This window comes from Rhinatrema bivittatum, chromosome 6 (genome assembly GCF_901001135.1).
Source record: "Rhinatrema bivittatum chromosome 6, aRhiBiv1.1, whole genome shotgun sequence".
Lineage (NCBI taxonomy): Eukaryota > Metazoa > Chordata > Amphibia > Gymnophiona > Rhinatrematidae > Rhinatrema > Rhinatrema bivittatum.
This window is the reverse complement of record NC_042620.1, coordinates 110,492,487-110,510,652: the sequence shown is the minus strand read 5'-3', so window position 1 is coordinate 110,510,652 and position 18,166 is coordinate 110,492,487. Positions and strand designations below refer to the sequence as shown.

General features: G+C 47.8%; 1 protein-coding gene and 1 long non-coding RNA gene across 3 annotated transcripts in view; one reads left to right on the top strand and one right to left on the bottom strand.

The window, feature by feature from the left end:
- The window catches only part of LOC115093663 (cytochrome b reductase 1-like), a 32,674-nt gene extending 20,382 nt beyond the window's left edge, over nucleotides 1–12,292 (bottom strand). The window contains exon 1 of one of the 2 annotated variants that reach the window (XM_029605771.1): nucleotides 12,022–12,292. In XM_029605771.1, the coding sequence (XP_029461631.1) occupies nucleotides 12,022–12,208 (187 nt within the window). In that variant the 5' untranslated portion in view covers nucleotides 12,209–12,292. Of the gene's footprint in view, nucleotides 1–11,807; nucleotides 11,911–12,021 lie in introns of those variants that run through there. The other variant, XM_029605772.1, reaches the window with a different exon arrangement.
- The window catches only part of LOC115093664, a 30,227-nt gene continuing 15,018 nt past the window's right edge, over nucleotides 2,958–18,166 (top strand). The window contains exon 1 of the long non-coding RNA XR_003857374.1: nucleotides 2,958–3,586. This is a non-coding gene — a long non-coding RNA (uncharacterized LOC115093664). The remainder of the gene's footprint in view (nucleotides 3,587–18,166) is intronic.

The following is an 18,166-nucleotide window of genomic DNA, read 5'->3' as shown; positions in this document are numbered from 1 at the left end:
CCTGAGTCTAGCCTCATTCAACCTCATCTCATGACCCCTCTCCTTTCCACTGAAAAAAGCTCACCTCCTGTGCATGGAAATCTTTGATATTTGAATGTCTCTATCGTATTTCCCCTATCTCTCCTTTCCTCTAGGGCAGTGATGGCGAACTTCAGTACTCGAGTGCCACAAACAGGCCAGGTTTTCAGGATATCCACAATGAATATGCATGAGAGATTTGATGCACTGCTTCTATTGTATGCAAATCTATCTCCTGCATATTCATTGTGTATATCCTGAAAACCTGGCCTGTTTGTGGCACTCAAGGACTGGAGTTTTAAGTCTATCCCCATGTTTTAGAACAGTAGTTCCCACCCTGTCCTGGGGAACCCCCAGCCAGTGGGGTTTCAAGATATCCACAATGAATATTCAGGACAGGGTTGGGAACCACTGTTTTAAATGAAGACCACTAGCCATTTTAGTAGCCACCCTCCATTCTGTTTATATCCTTTTAAAGGTGCAGTCTCCAGAATTGTACATAGTATTCCAATTGAGGTCTCACCTGGGACCTATATAGGGGCAATGTCACCTCCCTTTTTCTGCTAACCATTCCTCTTCCTATGCAATCAAGCATCTTTCTAGTTTTACCAATCGCTTTATCCACCTGTTTGGCCACCTTAAAATCATCAGATACAATTACCCCCAGATCTCACTCTCTTTGTGCTTAGTATTTCACCTTCAATACTGTATCTTTCCCTAATGTTTTTACATCCTAAATACATTACTCTGCTTTTTTCAGCATTAAATCGTATCTGCCAAACCTTAAACAATTCCTCGAGCTTCACTAGATGAGAAGGGCACCCCGACGAAGTATCGGGGTGCCCGGGCATAATGTGGGTGCCAGGCACACGCCGCGCCGGCACCTGGGGTGGGGGGGGGGGGGGGGAGGTTGCAAGGGGGAAAGCGGGCCGCTGCGCGCGCATGCCCGCGCCAGCGTGCCCGCTCATTGGCTGCTATCCCCGAGGACGAATCCGGTCCTCGGGGAGGCAGGCCGGGAGCCCCAATTGGCTCCCTGAGAGGAAGGGAACCAATCGGCTGGAACCCAGCCAATTAGGTTCCCAGGGAGCGCCGGCAGCTCCCTCTTTGCCTGCCGACGCTCCCGGGATCGCATCGCTGTCCACCCCGACCACCATCGCCGCCGCGTGAGTACCCCCCCCCCCCCCCCCCGCAGCAACCATTCCCGCCGTGCCGCTCGCCGGCCCCCATCCCAGCTAGCCGCTCGCGGCCCGGCTTACCACGCCGGCTTAGATTTACAAAAAAAAAAAACAAACTCTCATCTCGCTGGCCCCCCCCCCCTCCCCTCAGTGACCCGCGCACCCCACACCGGGCGCGGCGATCCATGCATCCCCCCCCCTGCACGCCGCCGGCCCCCGTTCCGCTCCCCGCCCCGCCTGCCCAACAGCTCCCGTGCGCCGCGCCCCCCTCCCCCTCCGGGGCCCTCCACGCCGGGAGGGAGCCCTCTCACATCCATCCCCTGCCCCCCCCCGGCTGCTCCAGCCGCGTGCCCCCCCTCCCGCTGCCGCAGCACCCCCCCCCCACCACCCCCGCCGCGTTACCCCCACGCACCTGCCGCGGGAGAGCCGCTATCCTCCCTGCTTCCCCTGCGGCGGAGCTGCTTCTCCGCCGCCCCCCCGCACGCGCCGCCTGCCCTTGCGCCCTGCACGCGCCGCGCGGCCCTTGCCCGCAGAAGATATATTTAAAAAAAAAAAACCCAACCACAGGCACCGGTATCGCTGGCCTCTATCCCAGCCCGGACTTCCCTGCCGGGCGAGGGAGATTTAAAAAAAAAAAAAAAAAAAAAGCAAAAAGAAGAACGGTCCAACTCGCCGGCCCCCATCGCCGCCGCGTGCGTCCCGTCCCCCTCCCAGCTACCCCCTCACCCCCGCGGCCCGGACACCCCCCCCCCCCGGGCGCGGGTCATCCCAAAAAAAAAAAAAAAAAAAAATCATCATATATCTCTGTGCATGCATATATACTTGTGCATATATATATATATATAAGTAACCCTACCCATCCCTAGCCGGCCCGGACCCCCCGCCATGTACCCCTCCCTGCCCCCCCCCCGCCTGCGCCCCGGCCCCCCCACGCGCGGGCGACTTGATTATACCCCCCCCACCACCTGCTACCCGCAGGCCCCCCGCCCCACGGTGCTGTTCCCGTTGGCCCCCGCCGCCCGCTCCTTCCCTGCCCCGCCCCCCCCCGGACATCCCCCGCCGCCCCCCCAGGTCCTTGCGGCAACTCCCAGAAATGCTGCCTATTACCTTTCGCTGGTACCCCGGCAGATCTGTTTCAAAAAAAAAAAAATGCATTGCTGTAATGCTGACGGGCTCTGTGTATTCTCTCAAGTTCATCCACCTTACAGCGCCACTGCGATTGATCCCAACAAAAACCCCTTCGCCTCAACTCCGCTTCAGTGATGGCAGCTTACCAGCCCCAAGCAATGGAGGCCCCATTTCCACATACATCCCAGCCAGGACACGGACACCATCCGGGTGCCTCCCGCATGGCCCCCAATCTCATTCCACGTGAGGTGGAGTCCGAAGAAGCTGCAGTAGCACCGGGGGAGACAACGGGCACGACACCGTTAGTCGAGAAGCATCGCAGGAAGGGACGCCAGGCCAAGACCCATCGGTCCGTGGCTAAGAAAGCGGTCTCAACCCGACCAAAGGATTCGGACACCACAGAACTACCAGTCCCAACAAGAGGAAGAGGTCGCACGAAACGTAAGACCGATCCGACAACATCAGCATCGTCGAACAACGCTCAACGAACTACGGCTTCTGGCGGTAATGACGTCACCGGTAGACGACCCCACGACACAGCCGGTCCCTTGGAGCCACCGAGAGACGAAGCATATGCCCTCGAGACTGAGGAACGACGCCTTATCAATCCCACGAGTGCCGCTTACTTCGCCTAAATACCGTAAGCCGGGGTCATAGGGAGCACACGAGAACGACCAGCGGTTCCACAAGGACAGGACAGCACAGTGAGAACCTCAGACCATCGCAAGAGGAGCCAGTCGACCTCAGATCCCCAGCAAGTAGACAGGCAAGGCCAAGCAAGGACACAGTGGCGACTGCTGACCACTCGGGTGAGTGGCGTCCTGTCCACAGGGCTCAACTGCAACAAGGTCCTTCCGTCCCCGTCCCAAACAATGCCTACTCTTATTCAGAACGGTGGCTCACTCCGGGATTAGGGGCAAGGAGCGGTCTCGACCCTCTGCGCATATCGGCGCCCCTCAGCGGTCCCATCGACCCATCCAGGCCTACAGGAGCACCCCCTCATCACTATCCGCCCCCGGGACTGAGAAGAGGCACTGGATCACAGCCAGGTTGTGATACCTACACGAACACTTCACGACCACATAACACCTTCATGACAGATCCGCAGGGCCCTGCGGCGCCTGTTTCCTTCTCTTCACAGAGACCAACCACATCGGGCGAGAGGTGCTACGATATCGAACAGAACGAAATGACGACGATGGACGGTACCCCCAGACGTCCGACTTCGGCGGCCGAATCCATAGCAAGAGAGATCCAAAACGGAGGTGAGATGGGTATTTGGGCAGGGTCACAAGTTGCAGTATCTAATTCATTAACCGCTAGGGCACAGCAAGACTTATATCCTAACATACCCAATGTAAGCATAGCACAGTCAGCAGGGGCTGCAACAAAGCACAGCAGGAGCAATAAATCCAGGAAGCGGGACAAGGCCAAGGGTAAGCGCAAGCGCACTAGATCCAGCTCCTCAGATTCCTCTTCATCCTCCTCTTCGTCAAGCTCAAGCTCTTCTGGATCGTCCTCCAGTGAGGACTCAGAAAAAGGGGATAAAGGGCAAAACAGAGGTGTCCCTGCATTAGATACCTTATCGGAACTTTGGGAGGACGTGCCCAAGGCGATGCGCAAGAAAATTAGACAAAGGAAATATATAGACCTCTTCTGCCTCCTCGAAGGTAGGAGGATCAGAGAGAAAAAGTTAAAAAAGAGAGGAATCGAACGCTTCCCAGGCACACAGAAGAACAGAGTGGCACGGAACGTATTGAATTGGATACGCGCGTTCATGAGACTGGTCAGCGTAATAGGCCGTCATGACAGCTCCCAGTATGGCCCGATGTTGGCATACGCAGATACGATATTGGCAGCAAGCAAGGACTACGAGGGTTGGTCCTGGCTTAACTATGATGAGCGCTTCAGAGACCGAATGGAAGAGAACAAATTTCTCTCTTGGCGCACCAGAGATGTGGGTCTATGGTTGACACAGATGAATGCCAAGATCCCTTCCTATGCGCCAAGCAACTCAGCGGGCACTCACATGGTTAAGAGCAGGCGTTCCTTTCGTGCTAACGCCACCCCGGGAACTTCCAGCAGAGCCGGAACAGGCATATCAGACATCTGCTGGCGATTTAATCGCTCATCGTGCAATTACCCGGAATGTAAGTTCAGACACAGCTGTCTCAACTGCGGAGCAGGTCATCCAGCCTCAAAATGCGCAAAGCACTCAGGAGAAGGGAACAATGCCCCGGGAGGAGCACCAAAAGGATCTCAGAAATGAGGACCTCGGCAGAGCACCAACGCCGGTTCAAGTCGACGCACTGAAGCCATGGCTGATTAAATACCCGCATACAGAGTCATCTGCATTCTTGTTGAAAGGTTTCTCGGATGGGTTTGCTATCCCATTCATTGGCCCTGCCGGAGTTGGGGGCGGTGCAAACTGCCCTTCTACGCACAGCCTGTCCAAGATCGCCAAAGATAAACTTTCTGCAGAGATTGCGCTAGGACGTATTGCCGGACCCTTCCACACGCCCCCTTTTCCGGACTTGGTACTCTCCCCCCTCGCAGTCATCCCTAAAAAAGAGACAGGCAAGTTCAGACTCATCCACAACTTGTCCTTCCCAGAGGGTAGATCGGTCAACGACTTCATTCCCCAGGAGCTCTGCGTGGTAAGATACCAGTCATTCAGCTCAGCGGTGCGGCTAGTGCAGACATGCGGGCAAGGGGCATTGATGGCAAAGGTAGACATTGAGTCAGCCTTCCATCTACTACCCATACATCCAGAGAGTTTTCCACTGCTGGGTTTTCAATTCGAAGGCGGTTACTTCGTGGACAAATGCCTACCAATGGGATGCTCTATCGCGTGCGCCTTCTTCGAAGCTTTCAGCTCTTTCATACACTGGGTGCTCGAACAAGAATCTGGATCTACAAACATAGTACACTACTTAGACGACTTCCTATTCGTCGGTCATCCTCAAGCGAGAGACTGTGCAGACCTATTGCGTTGCTTTCACAGGGTTGCCAATACGTTTGGTATACCTATTGCAGAAAGCAAAACAGTCGGGCCCTCCACGCGGCTGGATTTCTTGGGCATCGAAATAGACTCCATATCCATGCTGTCACGGTTACTGGAAGAAAAAGTGAACGAACTCAAGCGACTAATTGCACAAGCACAGACTGCAAAGAAACTGACACTAAAGCAGGTCCAATCTCTAGTGGGTAGCCTAAACTTCGCCTGCAGAGTTATCCCAATGGGAAGAGCCTTCTTGCGACGGCTGTCAGCTGCAACGACCGGAGTTAAGAAAAGTTTCCATCATATCCGAATCTCTAAGAGAATCCGGGAGGATTTGTTTATCTGGAACAGATTCCTGTCCAGCTTCAATGGAACTCTATTGTGGCAGTCCGAAGCCGTGTCAAATCACGACTTAGAACTGTTTACCGACGCGGCGGGATCAGTCGGGTTTGGTGCATACTTTCAAGGAACTTGGTGCGCGGCACAGTGGCCGGAGGAGTGGGTGCAGTGCGGTACTACCAGGAACATCACCTTCCTAGAGCTCTTCCCCATCGTCGTAGCGGTCGTACTATGGGGGGAGCGGATCAGGAACAGAAAAGTAACTTTCTGGTGCGACAACCAAGGCGTCGTAGAAGTTATCAACAAGAGAGCAGCAAAAAACATGCTAGTATCCGACTTACTGAGGGAATTCATTCTTCGCTGTATGGAATTAAATGTGACTGTGTGGGCACGGCACGTGCCAGGAGATTCTAACACTTTGGCCGATTCTCTTTCTCATTCAAAGTGGGACACCTTCCGGAAGCTCGCGCCAGAAGCGGATCCACAGGGAGCTTCAGTGCCTACTTTCCTTTGGCAGTTTGGTATCCAGAGGCTTGGAGATTGCTACAATTGTCGCTAGCCCCCTCCATGTGGTCCGCATACGTGAAAGGGGCTGAGAAGGTGGTGTCCTTTTTCTCCAAAAGGGGGTGGCGTGGGGGACCAGTTTCGGAGTGGGGCACAATGCGTTACATAGAGGTGGCAAAAGCGGAAGGGACAACAAGGGCAGCCGTGGCGAGACAACTAATGGGTTTTTCCTTTTTCATGAGAGCCCACGGTTGGGGTTTCCCAGCCGGACACTTTTTGATACGCCGAGTATTGTCAGGGTGGGCGAAAGAAGGTGCACGCGCGGTAGATAAGACAAGAGCGACAGGGGGGGAAACATCCTATTACCCATGGCATGCTGCTAAGACTATGGGACAGTCTGGCAAACATATGTAGTTCCGAATATGAAACACGTTTGTTTCGCGTTGCTTTTGTGTTCGCATTCTTCGGCGCGTTTCGGGTCAGCGAACTAGTGGCCAGGGCCACAAAAGGCTGGGAGTCTTCAGGCTTGCGTTCCCAGTTCGTCTCACAAGAGACGGATTCTATCATACTTTTTATACCGCGCTCCAAAACAGATCAGATGGGGAAAGGATCCTACGTAGTCCTTCGCGCCATTCCCAACTGCAAGACCTGTCCCATGGCCAACTACTTGGCTTTCGCGGAACTCCGCCCGGCGGAGGGATCCAGATTCCTGGTCCACTCGGATAGCAGACCACTTACCAAATTTCAATTTGAAGCGGTGCTACGCAGGTGCTTAATTTACTTCGGAGTGGATGCGTCCCGCTTCGGGACACATTCCTTCCGAATAGGGGCAGCGACCTCAGCCGCGCAAGCCGGATTATCGGGAGGAGTGATTCAGCAGATTGGGCGCTGAAAATCGGGCGCCTTCAAAGGCTACATACGCCCGGATCGCTCATAAACGATGCAACATACTAACACCCCTCTCGTTTCAGGTCATAGAAGCCGGGGATGTCGAATATGGATTGTGGGACACTCCTTTATCACGTGGGCTTTCAAGCATGCCCAGGAGCGCCCTTACGGGGTACACTTGGACTTAACAAAGTACAATGCGACAATCCGTTGGCTGGGAAGCAGAGGCATGTGCTGGGACGAGCTGCTTCCCTGCCTTCAGAGGAGCCTGGTGCGATTCGGGCTACCACAAATCCTGATCATACACCTAGGTGGTAACGACTGGGGTGCGATGTCTGGACGCAAGTTCATCGCAATGGCCCGTAAGGACTTGACATCCGCCATGGCCTTGCTTCCATCTACAATCATTTGTTGGTCAGACATTATTCCAAGGCCTGCTGAAATGAATAGAAAGATTTGGAAACGCTGCCGGGCCAAAGCAAACAGGCAAATAGGTGCCTGGCTAACCCTATTCGGTGGTCGTCACATTTGTCACGAATGGTCATGGGAATGTGGAAAAGGGCTATTTCGACCAGATGGGGGGGTTCACCTTTCCTTCATAGGACAGGACTTGTTCCTAAATTCATTTCAGGATGCCTTGGAAGCCCTGCTGCGTTAGGGACCTAGGCCGCATCTTTGGGGGGTCACAGGATGGGTCCATCCTATGCCAGTGGCAGGGTCGCCCGAGCCAATTGAGAGGCAATGTGTCGAGGGGCAGGACAATTTGGTGCTGTTGTCCTGCGGAAGGCTCCTTGCTGCAAGTGGCGGGAGCTGGTGGTCACAACCCCTTGCTGATGGCGGCGGGGGGTAGTGGGTACAACGCAATGTTAACATCTGCGCACCTTGCTGACGGGTGGCGGGTGCGCAGGGAAGCTGACGTAAAGTACTGGCTCGGGCACCTAATTGTGGTACAATAAAGTTGCGGCCTGTTTGATCCCACTCCTGTCTAAGTCTCGTTCATGTTATCGACTGCATTGCTTGTTATTGATTTGTGAGAGGGTGGGTGCTGGGAAAAGTCAGTCCTGGCTACCCATATTACCCTCCTCATATTTTCTACTCCTTCCTGGCTGTCCACTCTGCTGCAGATGTTGCTATTATCAGCAAAAAGACAAACCTTTTCTGACAATCCTTCCATTATGTCACTCACAAAAGAGTTGAAGTTAACATTTACACATGTAAAACCCAATTTTAAAATCAGGCCCAACACCACATTAGGAAGGAGTTTAGGGTGTGTGCGAAGAACCATCCTGCTGTGGAAAAACTAGAATTAAATAACTCACCAACCCATGGAGCAGATGTGACAGCAACTAGAAACAACATTTTCTATCTGAGGAACTTTAAAGGAGACAACTCCAAAGGTTGAAATAGAGGCTTCTAGGCTGAGGTAAAACAATTTAAAACCCAAAGCCTAGAAAAAAAATCCTTCTCATTTCGTCCATTTGTAATAGACAATCTAAAGAAAGAATTAGAGATTCACAGCCCGATACAGTACAGTGCGCTCTTGGACACGCGTTTTCCCTTACCCCTTATTCAGTAAGGAGCGGAAAACGCGCGTCCAACCCACGGCACCTAATAGCGCCCTCAACAAATGCATGTTGATGGCCCTATTAGGTATGCCCGCGCGATACAGAAACTAAAATGTGCAGCCAAGCCGCACATTTAACTTTAAGAAATTAGCGCCTATCCAAAGGTAGGCGCTAGTTTCTGCCGGCACCGGGAAAGTGCACAGAAAAGCAGTAAAAACTGCTTTTCTGTGCACTCTCCCTTAATATCATGGCGATATTAAGTCGGAGGTCCCGAAGAGTAAAAAAAAAAGTTAAAAAAAAATTTAAATGGGCTGGCAGCTGTTGGGCCGAAAACCGGACACTCAATTTTGCCGGCATCTGGTTTCTGAGCCCGTGGTTGTCAGCGGGCTCGAGAACAGACGCCGGCAAAATTGAGCGTCGGCTGTCAAACCTGCTGACAGCCGCCGCTCCGGGCTAAAAGGAGGCGCTATGTACGTGCTAGTGTCCCTAGCGCCTCCTTTTGCCTGTTTCTACCACACCACCGGCCGGTGCGCTCTCCCGCGGACTTTATTGAATCAGCCTGTCAATTAGATAAACCTAATATTCTGGATTGCCACAATGCTGTAGAGGACTGGAATACAATTACTAAAGAAATCGCCAATAAGATCAACCCTGAGAAAATCAAAGTGATTTCAAACAAAAATAGGAAATCTAATCCATGGTTTAATAGTAAGTTAAAAGAATTAAAAAGTCAGCTACGAATAAAAGAAAGAATTTGGAGAAAAAAAATATTGAATCGTTAACTGCATATAGGAAACTCAAATTTCTATAGGAATTTAATTAATAAAACAAAAAAGGAGTACTATAGTAAGAAAATTATTAGTTTTGCTAATAACCCTAGAACACTCTTTCAGATTGTAAAACAATTAACTAATGATCCACTAGGCGTACTTAATTCTAATAATAGTGAACTTAGCAATTAGCAACCTTTTTCAAAAGTAAAATTGATAAAATTAAATTGGATTTGGACAATACTCCCACACAAGAAATCAAACTAACTCCAAAAGATATAACCTGGTCCTCTTTCGAGGAAGTTACCTCGTTGGAAATTGAAATGATCATTAAAAACTAAACCCTGCCAATCATCCAGATGATTCAATTCCCATCATAACATTGAAACAAATTTCGGTTTTAATTGCCCCATATATTTCAGCAAATCAGTAGTTAGTGCAATTACATTTTAGTCGTGGTGAACATTGAAACTGAGTATGATGGTGTGTATGCGAAAGATGAAAATTGTGTGAGGGTATGTGGGTGTGTGTGCAAGAGAGAGAAGGACCTATGTGAGGGGATGTGTTTGTGTGTCTAAGAGATGGACCCTGTGTGAGGGTGTGTGAGAGAGAGAAGGAGCCTGTATGAAGGGGTGTGTATATGCAAAACAGAGAGGGAGTCTGTGAGAGGGGTGGGTGTGTGTGTGCGCCGCAAGAGAGCGAGGGAACCTGTGTGAAAGTAGGACAGAGGAAGCCTGTGTGAGGGGGTGTGTATGTGAGAGAGGGAGCCTCTGTGAGGGCCTGTATGAGAGAGGGGTTAAACTGGGAGTGGAGAGCTTGGGGGTGGATACAATGGAAAGGGTTGAGCCTGGAGGGGGAGGGGTGTGATAGTAGAGAGCTGAGGAGGTAGAGCCTGATAGGGCAGAGTGAAAGGAGTCTGGCCAGAGAAGTAGAGAGAGAGGGTGGAAGGGTCACTCCTAGAAAAATATCTGAAAATATTTTTAAAACTCTGCATATTGAGTAATAACTTTTATGTATTACATTTTAAATTAACTGATGTATATTGTATTATTTTGACCAATATAAAGTATGCAGAATTCTTCCAGGAGTGATGTTTACACATTTCCTGCAATCTTACATCTCTAAATCAGGGAACTATCGATAAAAGGTGGTTAGCCTATCAAGGGCATTGGGTGGGGGAATGCCACTGTGAAAGATGTGACAGATACTCGGGTCCATTCCCATATAATGCCTTACATACCTGCATTAGAATCTTAAAATACATTATTTTAGTAATAGGAAGGCAATGGAGTCCTTCTATTATACCCTGGCAGGCCTGAATATGGTGGACCATGTCAAGGCCCATAATGTCAGAGGCATGATAACACTAGTAGCCCACCTAAGATCCACCTCCATGGAGATCTGCAAGCCTGCGAAGTGGAATTCTCTCTAAACATTTGCATTGCACTGACCGGCCAGTTCTTGTTTGGCAGCCTCTGTCCTAAGAAGTTTCTGAGGGGTAGAACCCAACTCCATTAATTTGGTTCCATGTTGCCCCTCCATAAAAAGACAGAGAAAACCAAAAAATGGCTCTGACTCAGCAAGGCATTTCTTTTGCCACTGGAGATCAGGAGGGTGGGGGAAGGAGCACAGTCGATTGGGGAAAGAAAGCAGACTAGGGTCATACTGGGGATTTAAGGAAAAAATGCGTTTGTATGGCGGGGAGGCCTGATCCCTAATAAGGATTAGAAGAAGGGTGGATCAGGTGGAGTTATACCAGGATAAGGAAAGAAATTCTGTTTCTGGCCCCATTGGAACTGGGAATAGGAGGTTGCCGGGATCAAGTGTACAAAACATTTACTACTACAAATGCTGAGTGCTGGTGATTTCTTGTTCTCTGGTATGTGCAACAAAAAAGTCACTGCGGTTAATTGCGAAAGGATCCAATTCATAAAAATACAAAGAAAAAAATACCCTAATTATGTGATTGTAAATTTAGCCCAAAATGAAGGCAAATAGCATGAAAAAGAAACGTGCAGGCTGCTGCAAGAACTTTATCGCAGATTACAGAATTACAACTGTATTCTCTTATCTCTCCAAAGCATTTGGAAAGTAAAACAAACGTTCGTCACAGCCCCTCTACGACATGACTGAGCCACTCGGTGTCAGGGCTATAGAGGAAAGCGGTACAAACGTGGCGCCTTAAAAGAGCTGTCAGGAAATAATCGGTGAACTACTTCTACCGATTAATGGGCAGAAGGCCTCCTCGCTCCCCTTTTCTAGGACGCTGCCCAGAGCCCGGACCCGCCAGCCTCCGGTTAAACACGGGGGCAGGGAGGAAGCCCAACAGCAAAACCGCAGCAGCCCCGCCAAAGCCGCCACCACAAGCCTTAAGTGAAAAGTCGAAACTGCTACCAGTTTTTCTTCTGCTCTCCCCTACCTAAAATGGTCTCACTTAGCGGGTCTTTCGCCGCACAAAGCCCCCTTTTTACAGCAAACTTGGTGAAGCTGGCAACTGTTGAATGCATTTGCACCTTTGGAAGCCTGGAGACTAAAACAAAACAACAAAAAAAAGAAGCATAAAGCGCAGCTATTCTTGGTCAGAAAGATCGCGCCTTCCTCGCCCTTTTCGCGGAGGAGCGGGGCACACGTACCGAGGCCCTGGAGGACGACGAAGCCGCTAACGATCAGAAACGGGTGCACGTTGAACTCGGCCAAGGCTCCGTCCCAGCCCAGCCCCTCTCTCCAGTACAGCACCCAGACCAGCACGAAGAGGACGCTGAGGAAGCCGGCCAGCAGAGCCGCCAGCAGGCAAAACAAAAAGCGGTCGTACCCCTCCATGCTCCCTCAGCCCATCCTCCTGTTGCACAAGTGCTCGCCTCCTCCCTGGCAAAGCGCTGCAAGGGAGGCGCCTTCAGGCTCTGCCCCTTCCTCCAGGGAGAAAGGCTCACGGCGAAACCTCTCCTCTTCCCCCTTCAGCTAGGGCAATCACTGCCCAAAATACTGCTTAGGGCAAGCCTTGTTTTCAAGTGTCTCTTGTTTTGGGGGCTGATGTGCTCACAGCCTAACTCGAAAACGACAGTGTGCTACCTAGGTTTTTTAAACTCATTTTCTACTCTTATTTAGGTAGATTTTGAGAATAGATTAGTAATTTTTCAGGATGACCTCCCCTTCCAACCCCCCCCCATATTGTAATCTTAAACTCACGCTTGGATGTGCTACTGGGATTTAGAATTCTAGTTAAAAGACAACTGTAAATACCATCTTAGTATAAAGCAGAGTGGTTACCACCTTAGTTTTGTAGACAAAACTGAAAAAGTAGGTGGAAGCTTGTCACTAGATTAGCGCCATATTTCTAACATTAGCCATAAGAACATAAGAAATTGCCATGCTGGGTCAGACCAAGGGTCCATCAAGCCCAGCATCCTGTCTCCAACAGAGGCAGAGGCCAAAACCAGGCCACAAGAACCTGGCAATTACCCAAGTATATTATACCCAAGTATATTATTATTCCCTAAGTATAATTGATTAATAGCCCAGTATAAAAGTATCTCCTATAACTTTTTTTATTGAACATTTTAGTGAGCTCAAACTCGTTTTTGATCCAGTGGTTTCTGCTCTTTTTGGACTTCCAGCTTAATCAAGTCGGATTTGGTGTTATGGCCCGTTATTTGCAACTCCCTAAAGAATTCTCTCTCCCTATTTTATCTCCACCCAACTTTAGTTCACTCTTTGAAGCAACAGTCCTCAACCGGGGGCCATGAACCAGCACATCTTCCCAAACTCTGCATTCATAGTTCTAAATTCTGCCACTAGGTGTTGCTGTTGCACAGGGACTATGATGCCTTCCTTCTCAGGGGCTGTGAATATTGCCCTATAGCATTCCAGCCTCTGCTAACCAGAGCCAAAGCCCAGTCAGGCACTGAGCTCCATACTACGTTTTTGCCCTCTCTTTTCTGTTTCTACTTTGTATTTTAAACATAATGCACCTACAATGGTAAGAAAAATCTGACATTTGTAATGTAATTCATATAAAGCTGATATATTTATTTTACTTGGGATTATCCTCTTGCAAGCAAAATATCTTCTGGTTATTGTTCTAAATTATTTTCATAATTTGGAGCATCATGCCAGTAAAGGTCATAAAGTGCTTGGGACCAGGGGACAATGTATCCTAGACTGCTGAGGCATAAAAAGCCTGATTTACTAATTTATTTTTTCTCACACCAAGTTAAAAAAAACAAACAAACCCTTGTTTCTCCTGATAAAAATGTTATTTCCTTCTCTGGCCAAATTCATATCCAATCATACAGTTCTTAGTGTCATATACTGTAACATTCAATTAGCTAATTTTGTAATGATCCATGGGACTACTGTAAGGGTGAAGTATAGCCTATTTTATATACACTGTGTGTGTATATATAGAGAGAGAGAGAGAAAGAGGGAGAGAGACAAAAAAACTCAGGGGAATGAAGAAAGAGCACTTATTTGAATAGAATGGTAACAATTAAAAAGTAAATGCCTACCAACATTTAGGAAAAGGCTGAAAACATGGCTTTTTAAAAAAGCGTATCCAGACCTCAACTGATCCTTTCCTTCCAGCCACTTATTCAGTCATTACAAACTCTTTGTTAACAATCTCCATCACTACATCAAATCTACCTCACTGTTATTAATTTTGCACTATTGTAAATAATCTGCCTTCAGTTAATCTCCTTCTTCTTCTCTCCCTTCAGCTCCCAGTTGTGCTCTACCCTGTTTTAATGTAACTGCAATTTTCTAACCATGCACTTGTTATAATTTTTTAGTTCTCTGTATATCTCACACCCTGTTAATTGTAAACTGGCATGATGTGACACCTGTCATGAATGCCGGTATAATAAAAACACTAAATAAATAAATAAATAAATAAATAAATAAATAAATCTTTATTAGAGTATTATTTGAAACAAAATAAATAACACCTTAATACCTTAATAGGTTGCTTAATAGCATATCAAGCAACCTAACACGTATCCCTATCTACAAGCATGAGTTTAACAATCTGAGTACCTCCCTGCCTATGTACAGGTTCTTTATAAATTACTTGTTCACATACCAAAATCAAAAGACAATACAATACAGTACAGCATGGCTTAACTCAGAAATATCTTCTATATAAATAAAAATGTTAAATAGTTTGGACAAAATCGCTAATCTCAGAAACCACTGAACCGATTGCTTTCAAATTTGGACACAACCTTCATTTCGCATACAGGAAGGTTCTTCTGTACTTACATTACAGATATGTCACACCTGTGACAGGTAAAATAGGTTTAAAGATTTTTTTTCCAGAAAACAGCGACATCTGCTGGACGTAAGCGCCATCTGTTACACCTTACACTTACGTAAGCGCCATCTGTTACACATGCTACACTAATCATTTCGCCAGTCCAGGTCCACGTTTCACTTCCATTTAAACACATTTGTGCACTTTGTTTGCCGGAAGATAACTATTTCCTTTACAGAGAAAATACACCCACCACCCTCCTCACACCCCCCACACACATGCCAAATTGATTTACTTGCCACAGCCTCCCAACACACAAAGCCACCCTCCTCACCCCCCCCCCCCCCCCCACATGCCAAATTTATTTACTTCCCAGGCCCTCACAACACACACAAAACCTGACAGAAGTCCAGGAGGCTACAGCGGGGGGCCAGGACCGGTCCGGGACACATCTCCTGCACTTCGGCCGTCGGCTGCCAGCAATCAACATGGCGCTGATGGCCCTTTCCCTTACTATGCCACTCGGGGACACCAATGGCGGCAGTAGCCCATGTGACATAGTAAGGGCGAGGGCCCCTCGGCGCCATTTTCAGGACTGGCAGCCGGCGGACCTTTGCCCTTACTATGTCAGAGGACCTACCGCTGCCATTGCTCCACCCCACTGACATAGTAAGGGCAAAGGGCCGTCGGAACCCTTTTCAGTGCTCGCAGCCAACGGACCAATGCCAATACATCACTCCTGGACTGCTCCTGAACGCCCGCTCCACCGACTGACATTTTTATCAGGTCTCGGGGGGTCTGGAGGGTGAGGGGTGGTAATGAATTTATTGCGAACATCTTGGGGAGGGGTCACGAGGGGGGGGCAGGTTTCATTCATTCGGCAACTCTGGGGGGGGGCAGAGGGGCTACTGTTTTTCACAGGGCTGGGGGAGGGGGGGCAGGAGAGTGTGGGGTGGTTAGTTTAAGAGAACGTTTCTCATAGGGTTGTTTTTTGGGGGAAGGGGGAGGTTCACACACAAATACATACACTAAACTTGCACGATCTCGGGAACGCACCAAAATAGCCCTCCCCAGACCACAAAACAAATTTGGGAGTGCAAATTTGGTTAGGCACGCCCCTATTTGGCTACATAATGCGCACAGATGCCCAGGGACAGACCACATGTAGCACCAACAATTTTAATTTCCCAGGTCTTGGGGGGGGGGGGGGCAGGGGGGGGGGGGGGTTATTATTTGATTTAAAGGGTTGGGATTTTTTTTTGGGGTGGGGGGGTTCCCACAAAAATAGAAAGACAAAAGTTTTCTGATCTGAAGGGTAGGCAGTAGGCGGGGGGAGGTGACAGTGAGGGAAGGGAGAATGAGGGGGGAGGTGAGTGTCAGGGGAGGGAGAATGAGGGGAGAGGTGAGTGTGAGGGGAGAGAGTTGGAATGGGGACAGGGGAGGGAAGGGGGGGGTGAGTGACCAAGGGGGAGGAGGATGAGTGACTGAGGTAAATGAGCTAGGGGAAGGGGGAGGGAGGGAAAAGAACCTGACTCTGCCACTGCAACGTGTGGCGGGATACCGCTAGTATATATATATAAACATTGTGAATGTTCCTATATCATACAAGAATGTCAATTTGTTGTAAATGCTCAAGAGTGTACAAAACAGGCAGTTGATACAGCGACAAATATGAACAATTTATATTTATTCCAAAATCAGCTTGAAGACAGTAACAAATATATATGCATATATATTCCTAATCAAAAGAAATGTAATGAATTAAACAGTCAAAGCTTTGCTGTAACTAAATTCTATACCCAAGTAATACCATGAAGTTTCAGATTACATGAGTATAATATGGCATTTTAAAAAATGCTTTCCTCTTATTTGAATAAACTTTCGGCAATCAAGAAATCAAAATGATAAAAAGATGTGCCAGAATAGTCCTGTTTTGAGGAGGCTTCCATTACCGAAATTGAAAATATAATAAAAAAACACTAAATCCGGCCATACAACCGCTAGACCAGATACCACCATCAGCCATTAAACCACTAGCTCTGACAATTGCTCCAATTATAACTAAGATTATCAATCTATCCTTAAAAGAAGGGCACATCCCTGAGATATTAAAATCTGCCATAATCAAACCAATTTAAAAAAAACCCAAAAAACAGACTTAGACCTTGAAGTATTATCCAATTACAGGCCCATATCTAATATTCATTTATATAAAAAATATTAGAAAAGGTCGTGCATAAACAACTATCAGAACACTTGGCGGATAATAGCATTTTATATCCAAACCAATTCAGAAACTTTATTAATATCACTTACCGATACTGTTTTGAAAGGATTTGATACTGGTCAAAAATATTTACTTGTCTTACTTGATGTATCGGCTGCATTTGATACAGTTAATCACGATATTTTAATAACTAGATTGAAAGAGATTGGATTAACAAATGTCACACTCAACTGGATGACCTCATTTCTCCACCAGAGATCCTTTCAGGTCAAGATAGGCGAATCAATGTCCGATAAATTCGAGCTGAATACTGGAGTACCCCAAGACTCTGCGTTATCGGTACTTTATTTAATATCTATCTTCTGCCGATCTGCCCACCTTCTAGCTGTGCTCAGTTTGAATTTCAATGTTTATGCCGATGATATACAGATTCTTATCCCTATAGTTGATACTCTTAAACAAACATTCAAGGAAACAAATATTTATATATCTGCAGTCAAACAGTTACTAACCCATATGAAACTTGCCATCAATATGGAAAAAACAGAAATCATTTTACTTGATAGAAAATCCAAATCTGATATCAAAAATGTACTCTCTTTATCACATAATGTCTATTGAATTAGCTGATTCAGTTAAAGATCTAGGGATAACTATTAATTGTGAATTAAACTTTAAAAAGCATATTTCTACAAAACTAAGAGATGTATATTATAAACTATTAGTCCTTAGACGTCTAAAGCCCTTATTAGACTATAATGATTTCCGATCAGTATTACAGGCCCTTATACTATCTTCGTTAGATTACTGCAATTCTCTCTTATTGGGACTTCCACAGTCAACACTTCGACCATTGCAGGTGTTGCAGAACGCTGCAGCGAAGGTTTTAACGAATTGCAACAGACGAGAACATATTACTCCAATTTTGATTAGCCTTCATTGGCTCCCCATTACCCAAAGGATTCTGTACAAAACTTGCTGTATCCTTCACAAGGCTATTTACGCTCATAAGACAGACTGGTTACATTTCTCTATACGTATGCATACCCCACATCAATCCCTGAGATCCACCAATAAAGGACTGCTTTCTGTCCCCTCAATAAATACTGCACATTTGGCATTAGTTCGAGATAGAGTAATCTCCATAGCAGGCCTAAGCACCTGGAATACCTTACCAGCTGAGTTACGACTTGAAACTGAGTCAAAAAAATTTAAGAAAGGGTTGAAAACTTGGCTCTTTGAGCAAGCCTTCATAGTTAGCTCTCAAGCTTAACTTTCTAGTATGAATTAAGTGCGTATGCTA